At 57.3% G+C, this 23449-nt stretch overlaps 1 protein-coding gene across 1 annotated transcript; it reads left to right on the top strand.

The window, feature by feature from the left end:
- The first annotated feature begins 1617 nt into the window (after positions 1-1617).
- On the top strand, positions 1618-23223 carry LOC134154663 (uncharacterized). The gene is made up of 18 exons (XM_062601343.1): positions 1618-1672; positions 3305-3454; positions 3556-3671; positions 3762-3870; positions 4009-4125; positions 4240-4307; positions 4368-4463; positions 4584-4775; positions 4897-4999; positions 5135-5276; positions 5358-5541; positions 5654-5753; positions 5838-5956; positions 6091-6128; positions 6399-6511; positions 6613-6679; positions 19209-19294; positions 23114-23223. Exons 1-18 carry the CDS (start codon positions 1618-1620, stop codon positions 23221-23223), a joined length of 1965 nt encoding a protein of 654 aa, XP_062457327.1.
- Positions 23224-23449: the final 226 nt, after the last annotated feature.

The following is a 23449-nucleotide window of genomic DNA, read 5'->3' as shown; positions in this document are numbered from 1 at the left end:
GCAGGCCACCCCATAGCAGGGCACTGCATAGGTAGTATAGAAAACAAGTCTGCTAAGAATTACAGTTCCATTTCCTGTTTGTATTGGTGTGATCTTTGCTTCATGTAATGCATTTTACTAAACTGGAAGGATTCTTCATAGGATTTCTGGAAATACTGATAAAGGCATGCTGATGCTGCAATAGCATAAAATTCTTAAGCCTCTTGTTTCCTCTGAATTCATTCCTGGAGAGTTAAAGGCTCAGATTAACATCCTTGTATCTTAAACTGTCAGAAAACTATCACACGTTGCAAGGATGGTTGCCTGTCAGCCCTCTCTGTCTACGTTAGTAAGTGTCTTTCCAAACTTCCTTAAAATCAGCTACTTCCTGAAAAACCTATTGCTGTTACTTCCTTAAATTGTTACCTGCTATCTTGTCTGAAAGCAAACAGGCCACAAAAAGTTTTATGAAGACTTAGATGTGATACATTGTATCCAAATATTGTTTAAGAACTGAGAAGTCATCTTATGACTGTGATAATAATAAATCTATAGACCTAGGAAGTATTTATTTATTTATTTTAACTTAAATTAATTCTGTTATCACAGGCGATTAATCGTTTGCATTTAAGATCTAAGATCATTTTAAGGTTAAGATACATTAAATTTTATTTATTTATTTATTTTAACTTAGAATAATTCTATTATCACAGATAGGTTATTAATCATTTGCATTTAAGAGCTAAGATCATTTTAAGATTAAGATGCATTAAAGATTATTTAAGTACTAGGTGTAGCACTAAGTGGGGCTGGGGAGGATAATCTCAGGTGTATTTTGGAGAGCTATGGGCATTAGAAGAAAAGATCTTTTGGTTGGGGCAGTTGATTTTTGCTGTTTTGGGGTTCCCCCCCTCCTTTTTAAGCATTTTGATGAGCTAGAATTCTAGCTAAAATTTCATAGTGCAACTCTGAAGGAACTCCTTCCATTGCCTTATCACATGCATATCCCCCTCAATCAAGAGCAGGATTTGATAGGCTTCATTTAAACAAAGCCTACTTTTTTTTTTTTTTTTTTTTTTTTTTTTTTTTTTTTTTTTGGCCTGTTTGTAGTCTGTCCTCAAGATCTGCATCTGTTGTGGTGACTGTGAAAAACTGATCACTTACTGACCTCATCTCCACCTTGCTGCTCTGCTGCTGCTCTTTAAAATGGATGTTACTTCTTCCCTTTTTCACACCATATGTTTCTGTTTTCTTATGGAATGCAAGCCCTTCAGATAAGGAACTGTCGTCTTTTGCGACCGCACAGTGCTGCATAGCGTTTACGTTCTGTGGTTTAAGGGAGACAGCTAGTACTTCACTGGGATTGGAAACAAACATTTGGAGTATTGGATAAGCTGTTAACTTTGTATAAATCTTAGTAAATTATCTTAGTAAGTTACCTTAGTAAATAGTGAGACAAAAAAGCCAGTTCCTCCTTGTAACATTGCATTTGTTAACGTCTTGTAAGGGAGAATGTTCAAATTTCTGTCGTGGATGCAGATGTCGTGCTGGCTCTTGTCGCATGCAGAAGCCAGCGTCAGCAATCTGAAACAAGCAGCGCTTGTTAAAGCTCCAGTCATGCCAACTCTGTACGCTATAATGCAGTATTTGGATATTGCAGCGAACCAAGAGTATTTGGTTGAAAGGGTCAAAGGTATGTGGTCAACCATACTGACTTTAAAACGTTTCCGTTAGCTGGGTCAAGCGTCGGCGGTGTCAGATACCCCGTCAATTAAGAGGTTTGAACTACAGTCACAGCAGGGAGAAGAGCTGCTTTTCAAGTAGCAGAGGTAGTTTTTGCAACTTCCTCTTTTCAGACCAATGTAATGATGTGGGACTTGGCATGGAAGTTTTTATTTCTTCTCTCAGTTTGGGGTGTGAAGTGTCCTATTTAATTCCTTCATTAATTACCAATAAAAATTACCTTGTAAACTCCACTCCCCTAACTTTATATCCTCTCCAAAGCGCCCACGCTGCAAACGGACGAGCTCACCACACACCCAGCCAAGAGCCACCCGACTTGGGGCAGTTGGTTTAATTCAGCTGCAGAGAACTTCCTGGGTGCTCGCGTGGCTCACAAGCAGTGCTGCTGCTGCTGCTGCTGCCGTTGTGGCTGCTGCTGTGGCCACTGCCGCTGCCCCTGGGGCTCCCACTGCTGCTGTTGGTCTTTCTGACACTGGGTCTTCGTGTGCCGCTGCCACTGCCAGTGGGGCTGCTGTTGAGTCCAGCATTGGATCTTCCGCTGCCACTGCTGCTACGAGCGGGTTTCCCGCTGTGTCCAACATTGCAGCTCCCACTGTCACTGCCGCTGTGTTTGCCGCTGGCACTTGGGCTGCCGCTGTACCCGCCACTGGGGCTTCCAGTGACGCTGCCACCGCCAGTGGATCTGCTGCTGCGTCTGCCACTGGGGCTTCCAGTTCCGCTGCCGCTGTGTCCGGCACTGCCACTGCCGCTGCCACTTGGTCTGACACTGGGGCTTCCAGTGCCACTGGGGCTGCCACTGTGTTTGACAGTGGGGTTTCCAGTGCCCCTGCCATTGACACTGGGGCTGCCACTGTGTCTTACAGTGGGGCTTCCAGTGCCACTGCCATTGACACTGGGGCTGCTGCAGTGTCTTACAGTGGGGCTTCCAGTGCCACTGCCATTGACACTGGGGCTGCCACTGTGTCTTACAGTGGGGCTTCCAGTGCCACTGCCGCTGCCACTGGGGCTGCCGCTGTCTCTGCCACTGGGGCTTCCAGTGCCACTGCCATTGACACTGGGGCTGCCGCTCTGTCTGCCACCGGGGCTCCCGCTGCCACTGCTACGCTGCCTGCTACTGACACTGGGGCTGCCATTCTCTTTTGCAGTGGGGCTTCCACTGCCGCTGCCTCTGGGTCCCTTCAGGGTGCTGCACCCAATGGGAGGGGTCCTGAGCCTTGCACTGGGGGGCTTTCCACGGGGGGGCATTGCATGGGGGGGGAGGGGAGGAAGGTCCCTTCTGGGTGTTGCACCCACGGGGAGGGATCCTGGACATTGCACTGGGGGGGGGTGGCTTTCCATGGCGGGGGTGTTGCACCTGGGGGACGATTTGCACAGTGTGCGGGGGTCCCTCCTGGGTTGGGCTGCAGCGGGTGCTGGAGTGCATGAGCCTGGGAAGGGGGTGGGGTTTTTTTCGGGGGGGGGGGAAGCAGGGGCTCCGGTGCGGCGCCAGGGCCGCAAGAGGACGAACGCGCGGCGCCTCCCAGGCTCGGCTTGGCGCGGCTCAGCCTGGCCCGGCCCGTCCTGGCCGCTGCCTCTCTTGCAGCCGCTGCCGGGGAGCCGGAGGTGCGGGGCGAGGGCCCGCGGTGGGGCTCGCCCTGCGACCGCCGCTGCGCCGCCATTAACGACCCGCATGGCGACCTGCCCTTGGCCTCCCACCCCCACGGCATCCTTGCCCCCCGCATCCTCGCCCTCCGCATCCTGCCTGGTAGGGAGCCCGGCGGCGGCAGCGGCGAGGGGGGTCCGTGCAGGGGGTCCCTGTGCCAGCGTCCGCACCCGCTCGCCTCTCGCCCGCAGTCGTCACCCACCAGCAGCACTTGAACGAGGTGCCAGCGTGCGAGAGCTGCGGGGCAAAGACCACGCTGACGGCCGAGAGCGCAGTGGAGGCCAACAAGCTCTCCAACGACGTCAAGGTGGGTCCGTCCCCCCGCGGCCCATGCCCATCCTGCTGTGCGGGAGGGGAGGGGGTCTTTTCTTTGGCCGCGACCTTCTCCTCTCTGCAGTTCGGCTTCAAGAAGTGGAAGAGCCACGCGACTGCCCGGCCCTGGGAGGACCGCTCGGAGATCAGGAAGGAGCTCTACTCCAACCTGAGCGTCATCCGTGGCTTTGGAGGTGGGCGGCCGCTGAGGCTCTAGGGTTCGCGGCAAAACCCTGTTGGGAGGAGGGAGCCCGGTTAACACCCCCCCTCCTCCGCTGTGCACGTGGCGAAGCGGCTGGCGGAGCAGCGGAGGGGCCGGTCGCTGTCTGCAGGCTCCACGGTGACGTTGGACAGCGTCCTCTACGCGCTGCTCTTCGGCTGGTGGCTGGCGCTCCTCTACGTCCTGGTGGCCGCCGAGATGTTCCTCACCGTCGTGGGGGCTCCTTACGGTGAGTCTTCCCCAGGTGCCCGTCCCCGGTGCGACCGGGCCGGGCTGTCGTGGTGGGAGACGGGACGTGCGCGTCGGGGTCCTGCCCCGCGTCTCGATGCCGCTGTCCCCGCAGGGCGGCTCTGCAGGGACCTGGGCGGCTACTTCCTCTGGCCCTTCAGCAAAGTGATCCAGCGGGTGGAGGTAACGGCCGGGTGCCATCCGTACGTCCGTCCCCGCCAGCCCCTCCTCACTCTCCGCCAGGGTCCCGCCGCGGAGGCCGACGGCACCCGGGAGACCTCGGCCCTGCTCGGCGGCCCAGCGCCCGGCCGCTGGTGCCCCGCGGACCCCGGCTACCGGGTGAGCGCCCGGCGCGGGAGGTGCTGGACGGGGCCCGAGGGGCGGCTCTTTGGGAGCCCGGCTGCTCCCGTTCGGGTTTTTCCACCCTAAAAAACTGCCGCCACCGGGCCGTCCTTGCAGCAACGCGCTGCCGCCGCCGCCGCCGTGTGGCTCTGCCTGGGCTACCCGGCGCTGGCACTGGCCCACGGGCTCGTCTGCTTCGTCGCCTGGCTCCTCTTCTTCCTCATCTCCGTCGCCAAGATGAGCACCCGCACGGCCCACCGGGTGCTGCTGCCACCCCCGGAGTGGGTGCGCGTCTGGCGCCCGCGCATGGTGGGTGGCCCCTGGTGCTGGGAGTGGAGGGTCCCCCCTCGATGGGCTGGCTTTTGGCAGGGGGGACACCCAGACCGGTGTCACCCGCTTGGTTTCCATCGCCCCGCTGCCGCCGCTGCACACGAACGTGCCGCTGGAGGCGGAGGTGATCAAGTGCTGCTACCGCGCCGTCAACGCCTACTACTACAAGTACGCCGTGGACGGCATCAACGTCTTCGCTGTCAGTGTCCTTTTCCCTGCCACTTCCTTTTTGTGTGTACGCGGGGACACGTCAACTGGGCACCTCCTTGAGGTACCACCCCTCAAAAACCACCGCCCTCCCCCCCCCACTTCGGACACGTTCTTGACGGCTGCAGCAGACCTGCTGCTGCTGGTGGTGGTGACGCTGGTGCTGGGCTACGTGGACGGGCGCAACCGGCTGACGAGCTCGCCCGTGAAGTTCGCCCTGGCGCTGCTCTCCATCATGCCCCTCTCCTACTACATCGGCATGGCCATCGCCAGGTGAGCAGCTGCCTGGTGCCGGGGCCACCCCGCGGCGCTGCTTCCCGCCCCGTTGACCCTCTGTGCTTCCCATCCCCGCAGCATCTCGGCGCAGAGCAACGTCGCGGTGGGGGCGGTGGTGAACGCCACGTTCGGCTCCATCACGGAGCTCACCTTCTACATCACGGCGCTCATCAAGGGCGCCCATAAGGGCAGCAAGTGCTATGAGGAGATCGTCAAGGCGGAGCTGACGGGCACCCTGGTGGGCTGCGTCCTCCTGGTCCCGGTGAGCCCGGCGGGGAGGAGGCGCTTGTGTCACGAAAGCCCCCGTCCTCCAGCGTGGGAGGAGGAGAGGACCTCCTCGCCGAGGTCACACTGACAGCCACGTTCTCTCCGAGGGCTTGTGCACGGTCATAGGAGGCATCCGGCACCAGGAGCAGAGGTTCAACAGCCGCTCGGCGGGTGTCAGCTCGGCCCTGCTCTTCCTCTCCGTGGGAGGTGAGTGCCCCAGCGGCAGTGCCAGTGGGGGGAGGATGTCCCGTGCCGTGGCCTGGCGCCCACTTCCACCTCTCCTGCCAGCAGGCGTCTTCGCCCCGATGCTCTTCTCCAAGGTGTATGGGAGGCTGGTGTGCGGCGAGTGCCACAACGTCACCCAGAACGCGCTGGGCCACTACCTCTGCAAGAGCTGCCACTTCGACCTGGTAAGCCCCCAAACCGCGGCACCCATGGGCACCCGTAGCCCGCCCGGCTCCTCGCCGGCGGCCCGCAAAGGGCACTGCAGGGTGCCCAGGGCACGGCCATGGCGCTCGCCCCGCTGATGGGCTCTCCGTTGCAGGTGCAGAACAACGGCATGCTCTACTACAGCCACGTCCAGTGAGTGTTCTGGGGTGGACCCGGTCCCCGTGTCAGGGTGGCACTTCGTGGTTGGCTCACAGGTCCTCAGGGAGCTGCCTGGTCGCGGGCAGGGCGTCCCCCCTCCTGGGGATGGCACCGCTGTGCCTGTCTGGTCCCAGGGCTGGACCACGCTGCGTCCATCTCCCTCTGTCCGGGGACAGCCACCGGTGTCCTCAGCTCTGTGGGGTGCAGGGGAACGCCGGGGCCTCCAAAGGGCTCTCACGTGGGGCTGAGCGCCGTGTCCCGCAGGCCCCTGGTGTACACAGTGTCCCTGCTGCTCCCTGCCGCCTACCTCATCGGCCTCTTCTTCACCCTGAAAACTCACTTGCACATCTATGACATCCACATCAGCGACTGTCACAGTGAGTGCCACCCCGGCTCCGCTCGGCGAGTCCCCTGCTCCCCTTCCCACGCTGGGAGGCTCACGTGGGGTTTCTGATTCCTCCCTGCTCCTTTCCCCCAGGGCCCGGCCACCACCACAGCACCGTGGTCCACTGGTCTCGGTGGAGGGCACTGGTCATTCTCCTGCTGTCCATGCTGAACATCCCTTTCCTGCTTGAAACAAGCATCTGAATTATCACAGAGCTGAGCAGAAACTCTTCACTCGCTCTTCACTTTCTATCACAGAAAGGCCCAGCACTTCCAGTGCCACCAGCAGGAGGGCCCCAGAGGCTCTGCTGGTGTGTTCACGGAGAGCAAGGTGCAACAGCGTGTGTATTCCAAAACTACATTCACCACTGCTGCCTTTGAAGGCAGGACTGGGCGATGTTGGGCAGGGCTCAGTGAACCCATGGGAAGGGCTCTTGCAAGCCAGCGCCCATAGCACAAGGCTTTTGCAGGAAGCACGCTGGAAAAGAAGGGCCCCCAGCAGTGACACTTACTGCTCTGGCATTCTCGTCCACTTCATTCCAGGCCACTCAGTAGGTGCTCCACCTTCTGAAGATGGCTTCCTCCCGCCTGGCACTGCCTTCTGGGCAGAGCACTCTGGGGTGCCTAGGAATGGACTGCAAATACACACCGCGGGGAGGTGGCATGAGCACAGGGGGAGTAGGGTCCCCATTTCAGCCTGACAAGTTGGGCACCTGCTTCTGCCGCAGAAGGCAGTTCTGTAGCAGAAGCACGTGGGTCCCACTGACTGGGGTCACATCCACAGGAATGGGGATCACCCCCTAACAAAACACCCAGGGCTGCACGTTATGCCCAAAGTAGAGCTCTGGACAGAACCAGAGCAAAAATTTCTCTCCATGCAGGAAGGCGAGCAGCAGGGTCATCTGGCAGGACAGGCTCCAAGGCACAGCATTACGTGCTGTGCTGCCAGCTACATTAGCCACTGCTCCGTGGCCCCAGGGACTCTGTTCCGGGATGGGCAATGGTTTGCTGCCTGTCTTCCTTAGTCCGGTGGCCTTACGAGGTCATCCTACAAGGGACAGCCTAAGCTGGAATACAGCCACACCGCTGTTGTGTTAAGGCAGGATCAAAGCAGAGAGGAAAGGTGTCAGGCTCTCACTCTGGTGCCAGGGCACATGTCTGGCTTCATTCTCCCTCTGTCATAGTTTCTTAATTCTGTCTTCAACACTTGAACTGCACCATATTCAGTGTTGCAGAGGTGGGAGGGGACCAGGTCTTGGGGAAGACTTTGCAAGGTACCTATTTACCACTAGCTCACCATGACATGGTACCCATCTACCTGCACCCAAACCTCTTCTGCTCACTGGAGCTTTAATGGGCAGCAAGTGCTGTGAGCCTGGAGAGTGGCCCTCTCCTCCAGCAGCAGCTGCTGGTGCATCCATCAACTGCTCATAGCTCACCTCTTCAGTAGAGCCACCCTGCTGTCTTCAAGTGTTTTGCTGGCAGAGCTCTAGCCATGCGTCATAGCCTGTGTTACACATCAGGGCTGCGAACGTTACAGAGCAACAGTCAGTGACTTGCTTTGCTGATAAAAGGTGATACAAATCTTTCCTAGTGATGGGAGGCACCTTTCTGTCTTCAAAAGCATCCCCCAAAATAAGCTGCAGCCATCTTCAGGGCGGTGGTGGTGGGGTGCTGCTAACAGTGCAAAGCCAAAATCATGTGTGCATGAACACACAGCAGCCTCTAAGCCTGTGTGTGGGGCAGGTCATCCCTCCCCTCCCAGAGCCCTGGGGTGGCTGCTGCAGCATGGGGACAAGTGTTTGAAGGCTGAGTAAAGCGCCTTGCTGCTTCACCCCACAACTGACTTGTTTTCAGAGGCAGCGCTGGAGAGCATGCAGCTCTGGTTTGAGGGCTTGCTGCTAGGTAAGGCAATGCTTTTGTGCATCTTGACTATTTGAACGATTCAAGGTTCCTGCTGGCGCACACGAGCTGGGGGACCTTTGCTGCTTTGGGGCCTAGCTCTGCCACATAGCTAGAAGGAGGATAAATTACTCCAGGCTTTGCTTGCCCGGGCTCCTGCTTGGCTTCGGCTGCCACTGCTGTTGCTGGAGGCCTGGCTCCATCATCTTCAAACAAGGCTGTCTTAAAGTACTAGTTTCTCCTTTCTAAGAGCAAATCTGCCTTTTAAAAAGAAAACCTTCCATGATGTCAGCGTGTTGCTACCTTTGCCAGAGCAGGGCTGTTTTCCTAAGGAGCAGAGGCTTTTGCTGGGCTTCCCTTCAGGGTAAAAGGGTGCTGACAGGAAGGCTCCCGGGAAGGCTCAGAGCAGAGGCTGGGGAAGAACCTTCCCTTCTGCGAAAACAGAGCTGCCATAGCCCCCACAGAGCCCTCCTGTCCTCCCTAGCAGGACTGCCCTGCACATTGCCCTAGAGTTTAGTGAGCTGCCTTCCCCTGTGCTTGCCTCTCTCTTCTCTCCATTCTGTCCTGGATCAGCCTTTTGGCTCTTCCCTGGACAAAAGCCTGCCAGATCATTTAGCTCTTTGCCCATATTCCCCTGCAGCTGCTCTTGTGTGGAATGGAGGGGCTGCTGTGAGCAAGAGCAACGGGTATTTCTGCAGTTCTGAGAGGCAGCTTCTTCTCTGTAGCATGGAAACATGGGCTGCCCTTGCCAGCAGCAAGAGCCTTTCCTTGGCAGCATCTCACCTCTCTTTCTCACCTTTGCAGATGAAAATACGCAGGGATTCAATCCTGACAGCCACTAAAGCAGCTTCGATTGTGTCCCTTGAACCTCTTCCAAGTATTTTTCCAATGTGAGTACTTTCCCTTCTTTCTTTCCCCCTGCCTGACAAAGGCAGCAGCCTCTCCGCACAGGTTTGTTAGGGCTGCATTGCCAGGGCTGGGGGAGGCTGCTCTGAAAGTGCTTTGGGAACAAGTCTTTCCAGCGGCTGGGTCCCACCTGCCTGCAGGCATGCTCTGCCTTCATCTGGGCTCTGTGGGTGAGGATAGGGTTCTGCAGAACTCTGTGATGTTGTCCACCTGCTAAGGGCTTTGTGTGTAAATGCTTGATGCCTTTCTGCTTCTTTGACACTGGGTGCCCAGCAATAATCCGTTGCCCACCCCTGAACACAGAGCCTTTGGGGCCACGGAGCAGTCTTGTAGTTGGCAGGACAGCAGGTAATGATGTGTTTCAGAGCCTGTCCTTGCAGATGACCCTGCTGCTCTCCTCACTGCCTGGAGAGAGTCTCCCTTGGGCTCCTGGAGCTCTCCTTCAGGCATGACGTGCAGCCCCAGGTGCTTTGGTGGGAGGTGATGCACTGATGTGGCCCCAGTCAGTGGGAGCCCTGTGCTTCTGCTGCAGAATTGCCTTCTGCTGCAGGAGCAGGTGTGAAGCTGGTGAGGGCCAGGTGGGGACCCTACTCTCCCTGTGCTCATATCACCTCTCCGCGGTGTGTATTTGCAGGCCGGTGCCAGTCACCTCAGAGTGCTCTGCACAGAGTGCAGCAGCGGGCAGGAAGAAGGAACGGAGAGAAGCCCGAGCACTAGTGCATGTCCTCTGAGCGAGGGCCGTCAGAGGTCTGGAGTGGTAAGTGCTCCTCATTGAGGCCCTTCATGTGCCAGCCTGCTCTCTGCCCAGGCCTTGTGCTATGGGCGCTGGCTGTACAAGAGGCCTGCTGGGCCCTGGAAGGCTTTGTGCAGGGCTTTGTTTTCAGAGATGCCAGCTGTGCTCTACTTCTGCAATGTATCTGCCTCTCCAGCGCTCTCTGTGAGCAACCCAACAAAGCCTCTGGGGCTCTCTGCTTGGTGGCTGTGGAACTGCAGGGCGTTTCCACGCTAGAAGATGGAGAGTTTCTCTTCAGCTGTGTGATGAGTTAGATCTTTGGTGTGAACAAGCAAGGGATGTTCAGCCTTGCTGGGCTTCCCTTCAGGGCAGAAGGGTGCTGACAGGAAGGCTCACGGGAAGAGTTAGGGAACAGGCCTTTCCCTTGCGGGAAAAGAGACCGGCTCTGGCCCCCACTGCGCACCCCTGTCCTCCCTAGCAGGACGGCCTTGGCCTTTCTGCCGCAGGAGGGCACAGCCTGTTCCTTTCTGCCTCCTTCTCCAGGGGGAAGAAGAGCCATGGGCGGAGACAGGGACAAGCAGGAGAAAGAGCAGCAGCAGTGGCAGTGTCAGCGGCAGACCCGGTGGCAACAGAAGACAGAGCAGCAGTGGCAGGGGCAGTGGCAGCATCAGTGGCAGCCACAGTGCCGGCAGCAGCCCCACTGGCAGTGGCAGTGGGAGCCCCAGTGGCAGACACAGCGGCAGCCCCACCGGGAGCCCCAGTGGCACTGGGAAACCCACTGTCAGACAGAGCGACAGCCCCAGTGTCAGCAGCAGCCTCACTGGCAGTGGCAGTGGAAGCTCCAGCTGCAGGCACAGCGGCAGCTCCAGTGCCAGTGTCAGACAGAGCGGCAGCGGCAGTGGAAGCTCCAGTGGCGGGGACAGCAGCAGATCCACTGGCGGTGGCAGCAGCAGTGGAAGCCCCGGTGGCGGGCACAGCGGCAGCCCCAGGGGCAGGCGCAGTCGAAGACCACATGTCAGACAGAGGGGAAGCGGCAGTGGGAGCCCCGGGGGCAGCGGCGGTGGCCACAGCAGCAGCCACAACGGCGGCAGCAGCAGCAGCAGCAGCAGCAGCTCTGCTTGTGAGCCGCGCGAGCACCCAGGAAGTTCTTGTGTGCTGAATTAAACCAGCTGCCCCAGGCCGGGTGGCTCTTGGCGGGGTGTGCGGCGCGCTCGCCCGCCTGCAGCGCGGCAGCTCTGGGGAGGCCTGAGGAGCGGAGCGGAGCAGCCGGGGCTCGGGGCCAGGAAGGCTCCTCCTCACAGCGGCTGCTCCCGCGAGGCGCCAGGGAGGGGGCGGGGCTCGGCGGCCGCGCTGCCTGCTGGGATTGCAGTTCCCGGCGCGGGGCGGCAGCGGCATCGCTGGGCCTGGGGGAGGGAAGGGGGCGCGGCGAGGGGCCCAGGCGTCCGAGCCGGCGCTCAGGTAACGGGGGTGGTGGGGAGGGGGGGTGCTCGGACACCTGGGCCCCTGACGTGGGAAGGGATGGGGACTTCCTGGGCACGTGGAAGGAGGGGCCCAGACGCCTGGGCCCCTGGGGTAGGGGGAGGCAATGGGGTGTCCGGATGCCTGGGCCCTGGAGTCAGGGCGGGGCAGAGGGATGCCCGTACGCCTGGGCCGCTCGCGTAGTGGGCAGAAGAGAGGTGCCCGGACACCTGGGCCCCTCGGGTAGAGGCGGGCAGGAGAATGCCCAGATGCCTGGGCCCCTGGGGTGCAGGGGGGCAGAGGAGTGCCTGGACCCCTGGGGTGGGGGGGAGCAGGGGGGATGTTGCCCCAGTGGTCCCCATTGCCCTGCACATGGGTGTGCGTGGGGCTGCCGTGTGTGTGTCTTTGTCTGTGAAAGGCCCAGCTGTGTCGTTGGCATGTGCGTGTCGGCGTGTTTGTGGGGCAGCCATGTTGACGTGTGCATGGTTGCTGCAGAACAAGCCAAGGGTGATGAGCTCGATTGAACGTATTTGCCATGACACTGTCTGAAATTAGCTTAAAACTCCAATGCAGTGAGTTCCCAGCAAGACATACAGGTTGAACCAGGTGATGGGATGTCTCCTCCCTGTCAGAGGTGCTCATCGTACATCATCCATAGCTCCAGCATTTCCCATGGCCAGTTCACACTGCGCAGCTGTGGTGGTCTCTGATAGGGCTGTAATTAGCTGTGCTGTCACTTGATGGCACTGGCTCAGTGGAGATGGGAGCAGCCATGAGAAAGGGTCACCAGCAAGGCTGGGAGGTGGCCTGGGAGTCCTAGTCTCCTAAGGGAAGGAGCCTCCTTTGGAAAGGTGTCTGCTCTGTCCTTCCCTTCTGCAGCGCCCCATTGACCATGCAAGATTGGAGCTCCCTCCCATTGCTTCCCCTCTCATTTCTTTTCTGTTTTGCTGTCCCACAGGCTTTAGGGGCAGAGAACAAATCCCCAAAGAATCTGTTCAAATGTTGGCAGTGACAGGTGAGACTTTTGGGGGAAAATGCCTCAAAACCAGGGGCAGGGGCTCAAACACCCACTCTAAAACACAGCATTGGCCCCAGCACAGCCCCAGTTTGAATTAGACATTCACACGAGCCTCTGCTTTCGGCTAGATGCTGCCATCACCCACTAACAACAGAGAGGACTGGGTGCTCCGTGGTGCCGTTCATTTCCTCCTTGGGTCGTGCTAGCTCAGGCAAACCCCTCTCTGAAGTGGCTGCTGCTCCATGACCTGTGAAGCAGCTGAAAGAGCACCAGTGTGTCCACAGATGACTAACCCTTTGCTTCTGGCCTCCCCAGGGGAACACTTTGTTGATAGGCACCGAGTGGAGCTGACTGAACGCGTTGTAGAAGTGAAAGGTGTCCTGGACCTCCTGCTCGGGGACATTCTGGACTTTGAGCAATACCAAAGAATTCTGGCGGAGAAAACATCCCACACCATGATGCGTGAGCTGTTCAGGCTGATGCCGAGCTGGACTCCCTGGTGCAAGGATCGCCTGTACGAGGCCCTGAAGAAAAAGCCCCCACGCCTCGCTGAAGTCCTTGAGAAGTAATTTGCCGAGGCACTGACTGCTCTGTGATACAGAGGAGTTCTTCCATGGAGAAGCAAAGTTCCTCTAGGCAGCTCACAAGTGACTTCACAAATGGCAGCATCACCAAATCACTGAATCAACGCATTGCTGAAGTTGGAAAGCACCCCTGGAGAACATCTGCCTCCACCCTCTTTTCTTTTATACCTGGAGGTATACCTGGAGCATGCTGACTGAGACTGTGTCCAGTTGGGTTTTGAGCACCAGCAAGGATGGAGACTCATAGTCCTGCTGAGCAACTTGGTCCAGTCTTCCATTGCTCTTGCAGCAGAAAATCTTTTCTTACATTTCAATGGAATTTCTTGTATTTCTACATGTGCCTGTTGCCTCCCATCCTGCCACTGGCTGTCACAGAAGAATCTGTCTCTGTCTTCTTTATGCCATGTCCCCATCAGGTACTTCTGTACATTCAAATTGCCCTGAGCCTTCTCCCCTTACACACTGAACAGGCCCAGCTATCTCTGTCTCTCCTCATACAGGAGATGCTCCAGGCCCTTAGTCTTCTTTGTGGTTGGACTCACTGCAGTAGGTCCATGTTTCTCTTGTGCTGGTGGACCAAGCTCTCCAGGTGCGGCCTCACCAGTGCTGAGCAGAGGGGAAGGATCACCTGCCTCCACCTGCTGGCAATGCTCTTCCTGATGCAGCCCAGGATACCATGGCTGCTCTTTGCCACCAGAGCACATTGCTGGTTCATGGTCAGCTTGGTGCCCACCACAACCCCCAGGTCCTTCTCTGAAAAGCTCCTCTCCAGCACGGCCAGGTATCAGCACCCCTCCCTGGTTACACACCAAGTCCCTGCTTCATCAGGACATTGTTGAAGAAGCAATGGGAGACAGCGTGGAGCCCTCCTGGAGGCAGCTGCACAACACCTGCTGCTCTCCTCTCCTGCACTGAGCTTGCCAACACCCCTGCTGCCTCCCCAGGCTGGTTGCTCCTTCCCAGGCACTAACAGCAGCTTTGTGGCCACTGGTGGCCTCTCAGGTCTTGAGGCACAAGTGAGCTCACTAGCAGAAGCAGCAGCAAGGTTCCTCCTCCTGGCTTCCAGGTGGGTGGGGCTGGAATCACCTCCCTGTCAGCACTGACACCATTTTCCTGCCGCGACGCTCCCGGGTGCAAGGCACAAGTGCCCTCACACTCAGCATCAAAGCCTTGTGCCTGCCAGTGGCCATGCTGGGCTGCACTGGAGGGTTTTCCAGTGCAGGAGGACTGAAGTAGGGGACACAGAACAGATCCAGGAGCAATGTGCTCAGTGCTAAGAGAACGCTAAAAATGCTACATGTCTGTAGCCGGAAGAGAATGGAAGGGAGCAGAGGGACTGCTTTGGCTAAAAGGCAGCACCTGACTTGAGCAAGACCACACGTGTGCTTCCATACAAAATACTTAGGCAGCTCCATCAAGCTGCAGAAGAAAGGTTAGCCAGTTGGTTACTCGCACGAGAAGGGACATGGACTTTACTGTGCCAGACATGCTCCATATCCCTGCAGGCTTGTTAGAGGGAAGTGCAGTGTGCCTGGCAGTTTTTGAAACCCCTTGGAGTTTAGGTTCAGACTGCTGCAAGGATTTCTCACAGCCAGACCACTTAGTGGGAAACCATTACCGTGCTGTGTAAAGCAAATATTTTTCACCAGCATTGCATTGTATTTTGTGCCGGTCACATCCTTTCTGCTCAGAATATCACAATGCCTCTGTACTGCCCTGGAAAGTGGCATTTGCTGCAGATCCTTCAGTAGATGCATGGAAGCCAACACATGTACTTCCAACTTCACCTGCACCTGGGAGAGGGGGAAAAAAAAAACCCAGTGTTAGTTTTTCAGCACACGTAGCCCAAAGCGTTTGTGGAAATAAATAGTACATGGGAGTGGACGGTGCAAAAATGTAGAGAGATGTAAAGCCCTCAGAGGAACTCAAAATGAAAGGGGCCCACACAGAGGAAGACATTTGATTTTTTGTGTTTGATTATCACTCAACATGCTCTTGAAAGAGAGTGAAGGAAATTCCACTGGATATCCCCATCAAAGGGATGGGGCCGAACTCTTTTCACTAGTGCCATGCAACAGGACAAGAGGCAACGGGCACAAACTGAACCAGCGGAAGCTCCGCCTCAATATGAGGAGGAATTTCTTCCCTGTGAGAGTGATCGAGCACTGGGAGAGGTTTCCCAGAGACATTGTGGAGTCTCCTCCTCTGGAGAGATTCAGACCCTGCCCAGATGCAACCCTGTCTAACATGATCGAGGTGACCCTGCTTGAGCAGGGAGGTAGGACAAGATGATCCCCTGAGGTCCCTTCCAACCTTACCCATTCTGTGATTCTGTGATATGCCCCACACGTTTTCAGAAAACCCACTGACCATATCTACTTACACCATTGGCCAACCTGGACCCCTGCAGGTCTCTCTGTCTCCAAGCATCCCATCTTCCTTCACAGCTCAGAAAGGCAGTTTTATGGAGGACAAATCTTTTAGCCGCTTTCTGCTGAGCCTTCTCGATGGAGATGTATATGCATACACAAACACACACACGGGTACCACTTGCCCTGTCGAAACTTCCTTTTTTTCCAGGGAAACTCCTCTACAGGACTATGTAAACCAACCAAGAAGACCCTCAGTGTCTTCCTGCATCTAGCACAATCAGATAGTCTCAGAAGCCAATAAATGACATTGCTCCCAGTCAGCACGGGATGACATTCAAAAATGCTAGTGTTAGGCAATAGGTTTGTGGACACGCCAGCAAATGTTGAAAGCTGTAGAGAAACAAATCACAGTGCTGGGTGAGGAAAAGATCCTGGAGCAAAAAGGACCTCTCTGATGATCTCCGTGCTTTGAAATAGGTCCTGTCACAAAGCAGGGACTCCAGAGGAACCAGTTTGCCCTCCTCCTCCGCCCATCCCTTTCCTTTGTCAGAGCCTGGGAAGCACACTGCATACACGAGTGGAAGGCCCACATCTCCAATGGATCTGAGGAGCTTTCCTTCTCTGACAATACCTATGCAGACTCTTCCTGGGCCCTTCTGCGAATGGAGCCATTAGGAGCCACAGTCATCTCAGTGTGGCCGGGGACACTGGTGGGGAGTTCTTGTTTTCTTCTTGAAATTGTATGAGTAAAGAGAAAAGCAAGAACTCAGCCCGTCCAGGAGAGCTCCTGCTGAAGGTGGCAGCCCAGCATGCCAAGAGGCCCACTTGTGTTCTGAGGCCGTACTTGAAGACCAGGCTGAGAAAATTGTGGGCTTTACCTGAGGACTTTGGCTCCCCAGTATGGCTTAAGGCCTTTGTGATGAGGAGTTCCCGTACCCTTTTCCGATCCAAATCATGCTCCCATACGGGCAGCTGACTCTCTGCTGTGACAAACGTGGTCTGGAGGAAAAAGCCAGCCCAAGATGTCTTTCTGCCTTGCTTGCTTCTGGTAGGGATCAATCTTTTCAAACAAACCAAAACCAGAACCACTCATTCCTCTCCATGTTATAGGCTCCCCAAATAAGAGCTACAGAAGGACCAAAGCACAGGGAATGGCTGGGCAATAAAGTGCCAGAGGGTATTTGCTGCAGGAGGAGTAAGGCCTCTTGGGGAGTAAATGACCACATCTGAACTTTGCATGCACCGGGGCAGGCTGTGAGCTAACAGCTCTTGGTCAGGAAGGAGAGGCAAGAGAGAGGTCGCTGAAAGCCACATCTCCTTGCCCTGCGGAGGTGAGAAGAAGCCCAGCAGAAGTGCTTTGAAGAGGAAGAGAGAAGCCAAGCAAGGAGCTGCATCTGGCCCTGCCACAGGTTGACGGTGTGCTTTCAGGCCAAGGTGGGGGTGTGCTTCTGGAAGGACCAAGCAGGCAAAGGCTTTGTGTCTCCTGCGTCTGGCTGAGGAAGCTCCCAGGCCCCAGGCTGCTGGAAGAAGACCCTGTTGGGGCAATCAGTGCATTTTTGGCTGTTCTGCACCTACTTGCTGTTGTTCCAGCCTGTGCTAGAAAGACTGTGCTGAAGCACCAGCAGCTCTCAGAACACTGACCTCAAGCACTTAGTGAGCTGCAGTTTGCAAGCAGAACCTCCATGTACTTGCTGCTGCTCCAGCCTTTGCAAGAGAGGCCTAGGCTGGAGTAACATCTCGTTGGAATCGGACTCTCTCCTCAGCCAGAGGTCTGTCTGCAGAGAAGGCAGTGCCTGGCCTGGCCCTGGGGCCTGTGGGGCAGAGGCTCTGCGGGCTGGCAGAGGCCATGTGGGGTTTTCTGGGAGGAAAACATCTGCAATGGAGGAGAAGAGAGCTAAATTCCCTAATTCTCCCTCCCACCGCACTTCTGTTCTGCCTTCCTCCCCTTCTCGCACCATGGCTCCACCGCCTGCTGCTTTTCCTGCCAGCACCAAATGCCCTCTCCCATGTCTATTGCCTGCCTTAGCCAACAGACCCCAGCCCACTTCTGGGGCACTTGTCTGTGCCCCAGAGAGCCCTCCCGGCAGCAGGGCACTGCCTTGGGGCACCCACCTCTTGGCAGGTGCCAAGGAGCAGCTGCCACAAAGGCTCCTGGGGCCAGCAGAGCTGCTGCTGCTGCTGCTGCTGTGCGTGGGCAGAGCAGGGGCAAAAGCACTTTCTGAGCTTCCCCACAGACCTGCTGACCCCTCAGCAGCCTCCCCAGTCTCCAGCTCTTCTCCAGCCTTGGCACCTCCTTTTCCCTTCCCCCAAAACAACAGCGTGGAACAGAAAGCCAACACTCAGGAAACCTCCTTCCCTGTGGAGTGGTCCCTGCCTTGACTTTCCTCCGGGCAAGTTCCTGGGGCTGAGCAGCAGCTCTGAGCAGCCTTGCCCCACACAGCCTCTGATCTGGGACAGCAAGATCCTGCCCTTCTGTGGGCTGCTACTTCCCACCATGGCTTCTCCACGCAGCGCTGCAGGCAGTTGCCCAGGCGGGCTGAGTGCTGACCAAGGCAGGTGGCAGAGGCATGGCCCTGGGCACCCTGACCTCCCAGGACACTGCTCTCAGGCACAGCCCTGGGCACACCTGGCTGCACGCACGCCCTGCTCGCACAGCCCTACACCCTCCCCGGCAGAAGGAAGCCGTGCCGCCCTGTCCCTCGGACACTGTGGCAGCAAGTCCCTGCCCTAAAGCACCAGCTGCTCCACCGAGAGAGCTCTCTGGAAAGATGGCCTCAACCATCACCTGCGCGAGGTCTCCAGGACCCCGCGAGCAGCTCAGCAGCACTGCCCTGCAGCCAGAGACTTCCCACTGGAAGGGCTCTGCCCATTTCTGCCAGAAGGAGCTCTCAGCTGCTGCCTCCCTCCTGAGCGTCCGGAGCTTCCCTCCGTTTTGTCTCAGCTCAGCTCAGCACGGGCAGGCAGTGCCCTCAGCACTGCGGCTCCTGGCAGAGGAGCTGCTCCTGCACCCAGCAGGGAAGTCATTTCCCCAGGCTTCGGGGAGTGAGTGAGCTGAGTCAGCCTGGGCCCCTCATTTCTTTGGGGAGAAGCCCTCCAGGTGGTGGGGCAGACACCTCCATCCCATGCACGCCACCAACCCCCAGGACGGTTGTGGGATTCATCCTGCTTAAGCTGCCGTGTGCCCAAAAGAGGTGCACAGAAGTGTGCGAGCTCCTTGTCCCCCCTCCCATTTCCAGTCCAAGGTGGTGGAAGGTGGGAGTCAGCTGCTGCCGTGGAAACACTGGGTGACACCAGAGGTGCCAGAGGTGATCCAGGGCATGCGCAAGAGCCTGCGAGCTCTCCCTGGGCAATGTGGAGAGACACAGACCCGTGTGTGGCATCATCTGGGGGCTCTGGGGGACATTCCCAGAGGCAGGATGCACCAGCTGCCCACGCCTGGCAGGAAGAAACTTCTCCTTCGGCACTGAGCCAGGGCTTTGCTGCCTGCCAAGGCCTTGCTGGAGGTTTCCCTGCCATCGGTCCGTTCTCAGCACTTCCTTGCACTGGGGGCAGCAGGAGCCGCAGCCTGTGCTGTGTCGCCATGGGTGGAGGCTGGTGCAGTGCCCCACTGCCCCCCTCCCCTCGCAGCCAGGTTTCCAGCATGGGGCCATGGCCTGGCTGAGTGCAGCCGCAGCACCCAGCCCAGCCGGTCCCCCGGTGGGGTTATCCCTGCCCCAGGACCTCCCCAGTGCGGGGGTCACGGCAGCCCCACAAGTGCCGCGCCACGCAGCGTGAGCAGCGGGTGCCCGTCATCCCCCTGCGGGGTAAGGCCTTCGCGACCTCCTTGCCCAGGATCGCTGTCGAGAGGCTGAGCGCCAAGATGGGCTGTAGATGCCCGGGGGCTTTGGGGAGCCTGGGCAGGCTGGGGGTGCCCCAAGGGTCCTCCGCTGATGGTGCCTTGTGGTGCAGGGGGCATGACGTGTCTTTGCCTTGCTTTGCAGTGGCCGTGCCCATCTGGGAGGGTGTCTCCAACTACATCCAGGAGAAGCTGGTGCTGAACAAGGTGGGTGTGCCATCCTCTCCCTCCCCTCCCATACCCATGCTGGCAGCAGCACTGACCCCTCGGGGCCATGGGCCGCAATAGTCCTGCCCCTCCTCTCCAAGCAGAAGCAACTTCCCTGCAGAAGCATGCTGCAAATGACAGCTGTGCCCCAGACCGACTTCTCCCAAAAGGGAGGTGCCCAATGTGCAGTGCAGCTGTGGTTGCTGGAAGGGTGGGAGGCTTTCTGGGCCCTCTCTGGAGATCCTGGCAGAGTGCAAGGCCAGAAAGAGAGCCGTTCTGGGAAAGCCTTTTCTTCGTGTGCTGGAGGGGCGGCAACGTTGCCTTTGGAGGCTGAGGAGGAGGGGGAGGAAACTATGGGGAATGGCCTTCTCAGGGAGTTCTCCAGGGCTTCCGCCAAGCTTTCCAGAAGGCTCTGTCTTGCCCCTTTGCATGCCAGCCATGGGCAGGGCACCTAGCACCGTGGCCATGCTTGGAGAACAACTCTCTCTTTGTCTGTCTCCCATGCTTCTAAGGCTTCTCTCTACTTCTCTGGCTGCAGGATGTGAGAATTATTCCCCTTGGCAACTTCAGTGTTGCTACAAAACAAGTCATTGCTGGCAAGAAAAGTCCTCTGACTGTTCAGAGACCCGCATTTCGCCTCTCAAGCAACCTTGTGGATCTTCACGGCCTCAGCCACGAGGAGGCCTCTGTTGCTGGTAAGAAGGCAGACTGAAACCTCGGCTTCCCCTGGGGACATCGCGGGGCTGTGGCTCTCTGCTGTTTCCCAGGGGCTGTTAGAAATTGAGACTTGCTGCCCCGGGTGCTGAGCAGAGCTTCAGGGTGTTTTGATTATCACAACATTATAATGCAGAATCCAACGAGAGTCTCTCGGTGTGTCTCTCTCTTGCACTGGCTCGAACACGTGGCTCCATAGTGGGGCTTTTGTGGCTGCTGCTTCCAGTGCCGTGTAGTTGCCACTGTTGTTCCCCGTTGATGCCACAGCAGCCGTCTGCTCAAAAGGACAAGTCCTTCCTATTGCTTCCTAACACCGATGGATTAAGAGGCAGCGTGGAAGGCTGTTGTGCAGCCCATGTGTTTTCCTCCTCCTTTGGAGCCAGCGTGACATGGCACAGCTAAGGCTCGTCAAAGCTGGCATGGCCTGAGTGCCGGCACCATTCCTCTGTGCACTGCCTTCTGCTGGCAGCTGGCCCCCTTGCTGCTCTGCTTGGCCTGCCCTCCTGCCTCCCGCTCCCAGGAGGTGGCCAGGGCTTGCTCTTGGTGTCTGTGCAGGGAAGGAAGCCCTGCGGTAAACTTGGCCCAGGAGGCTGCAGAGTGCTTTGAATCTGGGTCAGGGAGGGCTGACAGGAGCCTCCTGTGGGGGCTTTTGTGGGGGTTAAAGCAGAGAGCTCTGCAGCTCCGTGCTGCCGCAAGACCTTCAGGCGCCCAGCACTGTGTGGGAGCCTGCTGAAGGGCTCCGTCCGTGACTGGGCTGCTCTTTGCTTGTTGCCTAGGGCGCAGGAAAGCTGAGACCCTCAAGTATCCTCACGTAGCCGTGGCCATCTCCGTGCCTTGGAAAACAGTGGCGGCCTGCGTGGAGGAGACCGTGTACCTTCTGTCTTGCTGCCTGGCCAATGGGAAGAACGTGGCCCTTCTTTTCAAGGGCATTGGCGTGCTTCTCATTGAAGGCAAAGAGGTGACAATGTGGTTTTACAGAGGCTTTCTGCGCAGGCTGAATGCCTCCCCACAGCTGCTCAAAGCTCTTCTGGATGTAAGTCTGCCTTTTTCCACAGCTCTCCTTCTCACCCCTTTGCAAGCCTGGCCAAGTCCAAAGCAACCGCTTTCCCCCCACTGCCAGGTCCTGGGAGTTCTTTCCTGCTAGGCTTCCTCCAGAAGTCTTCCAGAAAGTCAGCCTTTCCTTGGGGTCTTTGTGTTAGGATCCCATTTGTCTCCAGGCCTCCTCTGGCCATGTTTGGGATTGTGGGGCAGTGCGTCCAACAGCTGCTCCTCAAGTTGCAGAAGACTCTCGGGGTTTGTCACAGACAAAGTCATTGCAAGCCAGGGCCTTTGCCCAGGTCTCCAGTGCAGCCGTGTCATTCAGCCTGGGCTTTCTGGTGCAGAAGGCCTCTGTTTGCCTCCCTTGACTTCTCCACTATGCAACAAGTGCTCTCCTGCATCAGCCTCTTGGCTCTTGCCCTTGACAGAAGCCTGCCAGTGTTTCTGGCCATCTGCCTGTATTATTCCGCACCTGCTGGTCTGTAGAATGGAGGTGGGGATGGCTGTGAGCAAGAGCGAGGGGTGTTTCCCTCTTTCTGAGTGGCAGCTTCTTCTCTGATTAGTGGAAACATGGTCTGCCCTTGTGGGCAGCAAGGTCCTTTTCTTCGTAGCATCTCACCCATGTCTCTGCCCTTTGCAGATGCCAGAGATGAGGCATTCAGTTCTCGCAAGCACCCAAACAGCGGCTTCCCTGATCCATTCTGGCTCTCTCATTGTCTTTCCAACGTGAGTACTTTGGTTTGCTCCTTTCCACCTGAGTTCCTGGCTCACCCAAAGAGCAGCTCCTCACTACAGGTTTGGTCGAGGTGTGTTGCCAGAGCTAGTGAAGGCTGCTCAGGATGTGCTTGCAGAGCAAGTCTTCTGAGGAGTTGGATCCCCGTGTGCTTCAGCCATGCCCTGGCTTTGCTTGGGCTCTGTGTGGGGGTTCTGCTGAGCTCTGTGCTGGCTCCCACCTTGTGAAGGCCTTTGTTGCACTAGGGGCCCAGGAATGGAGGCTGTTCTTTGCAGATGCTCTGCCCTGAGCTTGGGAGGGATTGCAAGGGCTGTGGAGGTCTAGATTAGAATTTCCTAAGAGGGTGGAAAGCTGGAGGAAAGGGGCCTTGTCTGATGTGCCTGCACAGGAGCCTGCTCAGGAGCTGTCAGACAGGCTGCAGTGTTGACCTGGAGGGTTTGCTTTGGAAAGCTGAGAAGGAGCTCTCTCCCCAGGGGTAGAGGGAAGGCCTGGAGCAGTGTGAGGAGGAAGCTGGTGGCCCTGCAGGCAGGATGCTGGGTCCCTGCACTTCCTGAGGGAGTCCTGCAGGAGATGACCTGTCCTGCATATTCCCCCTTTGGGAAAGGCTGCTGTTTGTATCAGCTTCGCAATGTGCCTGCACGCCCAGAATTCACAGAAGCAGCAAAGGAAATGCGGGGCCCTTCCTTGCGAGTGGTATCTTTTTCTGGTTTACAGGTATGTGCTTGAGAGTGCCCCTCCAAGACCATCTGTGGGAGCTGTGAAGCCCACGTGGGAAGAAGAGAAGGGACTAGATGTTGCCAGCAGCAAGGAAGGTAATGGAGTGGCTGATGCCTGGCTGGGCTTTGCACCTTCTCCTTTGTTGGTCCTTGGCAGGGCATTGGAGCCAAGGCTGCAGCACCGTGGCTCGCCTAGCATGAGGCACTAGAGGCAAGGCAGCTCAGCCCTGATGGGGAGTCGACAATCTGCTCACTTGTGCCAAGACTTCCTTCCACCTTCAAAGCAATTCGTTCTGCCCTTGCCTTCTGTGTTTCTCCTACACATTTCCAAAGCACAGCCTTTGGCTTGACTGTGTGTTTTCTTCCCTTCTGATTGCAGAGCATGTATCTGGCCAGCGCCTCCTCCAGCGAGAGAGGCAGCCTGAATCCAAAGTGGTGGCTACCAATGTGGAGGAAGGCATGGTGGAGGAAGAGCCTCGAGGCAGGTGAGACACTTGGGGGAATGGCGGAGGGTGACCCTGTAGCCTTGTGTGTCTTGGAGGGTGATGTTTCCCTTGGACACAAGGTCCTGAGGAGCTCTGAATGCCTTTTAAGCTCTGCCACGAGGACTAGGCCTCCCTCGCTGGTTGGGCAGACAAGAGCAAGTGCCTGGCAGAGCCTGCTCTTGGCTTTCTGCCCCCGCTGCCTCTGCTTCCAGCTTCCAGATCTTTGGGCA

Source organism: Rhea pennata, unplaced genomic scaffold (assembly GCF_028389875.1).
Source record: "Rhea pennata isolate bPtePen1 unplaced genomic scaffold, bPtePen1.pri scaffold_33, whole genome shotgun sequence".
Classification (NCBI taxonomy): Eukaryota; Metazoa; Chordata; class Aves; order Rheiformes; family Rheidae; genus Rhea; species Rhea pennata.
Note: the sequence above shows the minus strand (reverse complement) of the source record. Positions and strands in the feature narration are given on the sequence as shown.

Coding starts and splice junctions, on each gene's coding strand:
- LOC134154663 (XM_062601343.1), top strand. CDS start 1,618: ATGCAGTATTTGGATATTGCAGCGAACCAAGAGTATTTGGTTGAAAGG. Junction 4,464..4,583: donor CCGCGGACCCCGGCTACCGG/GTGAGCGCCCGG, acceptor CCGTCCTTGCAG/CAACGCGCTGCCGCCGCCGC. Junction 19,295..23,113: donor GCCCGTCATCCCCCTGCGGG/GTAAGGCCTTCG, acceptor TTCTGATTGCAG/AGCATGTATCTGGCCAGCGC.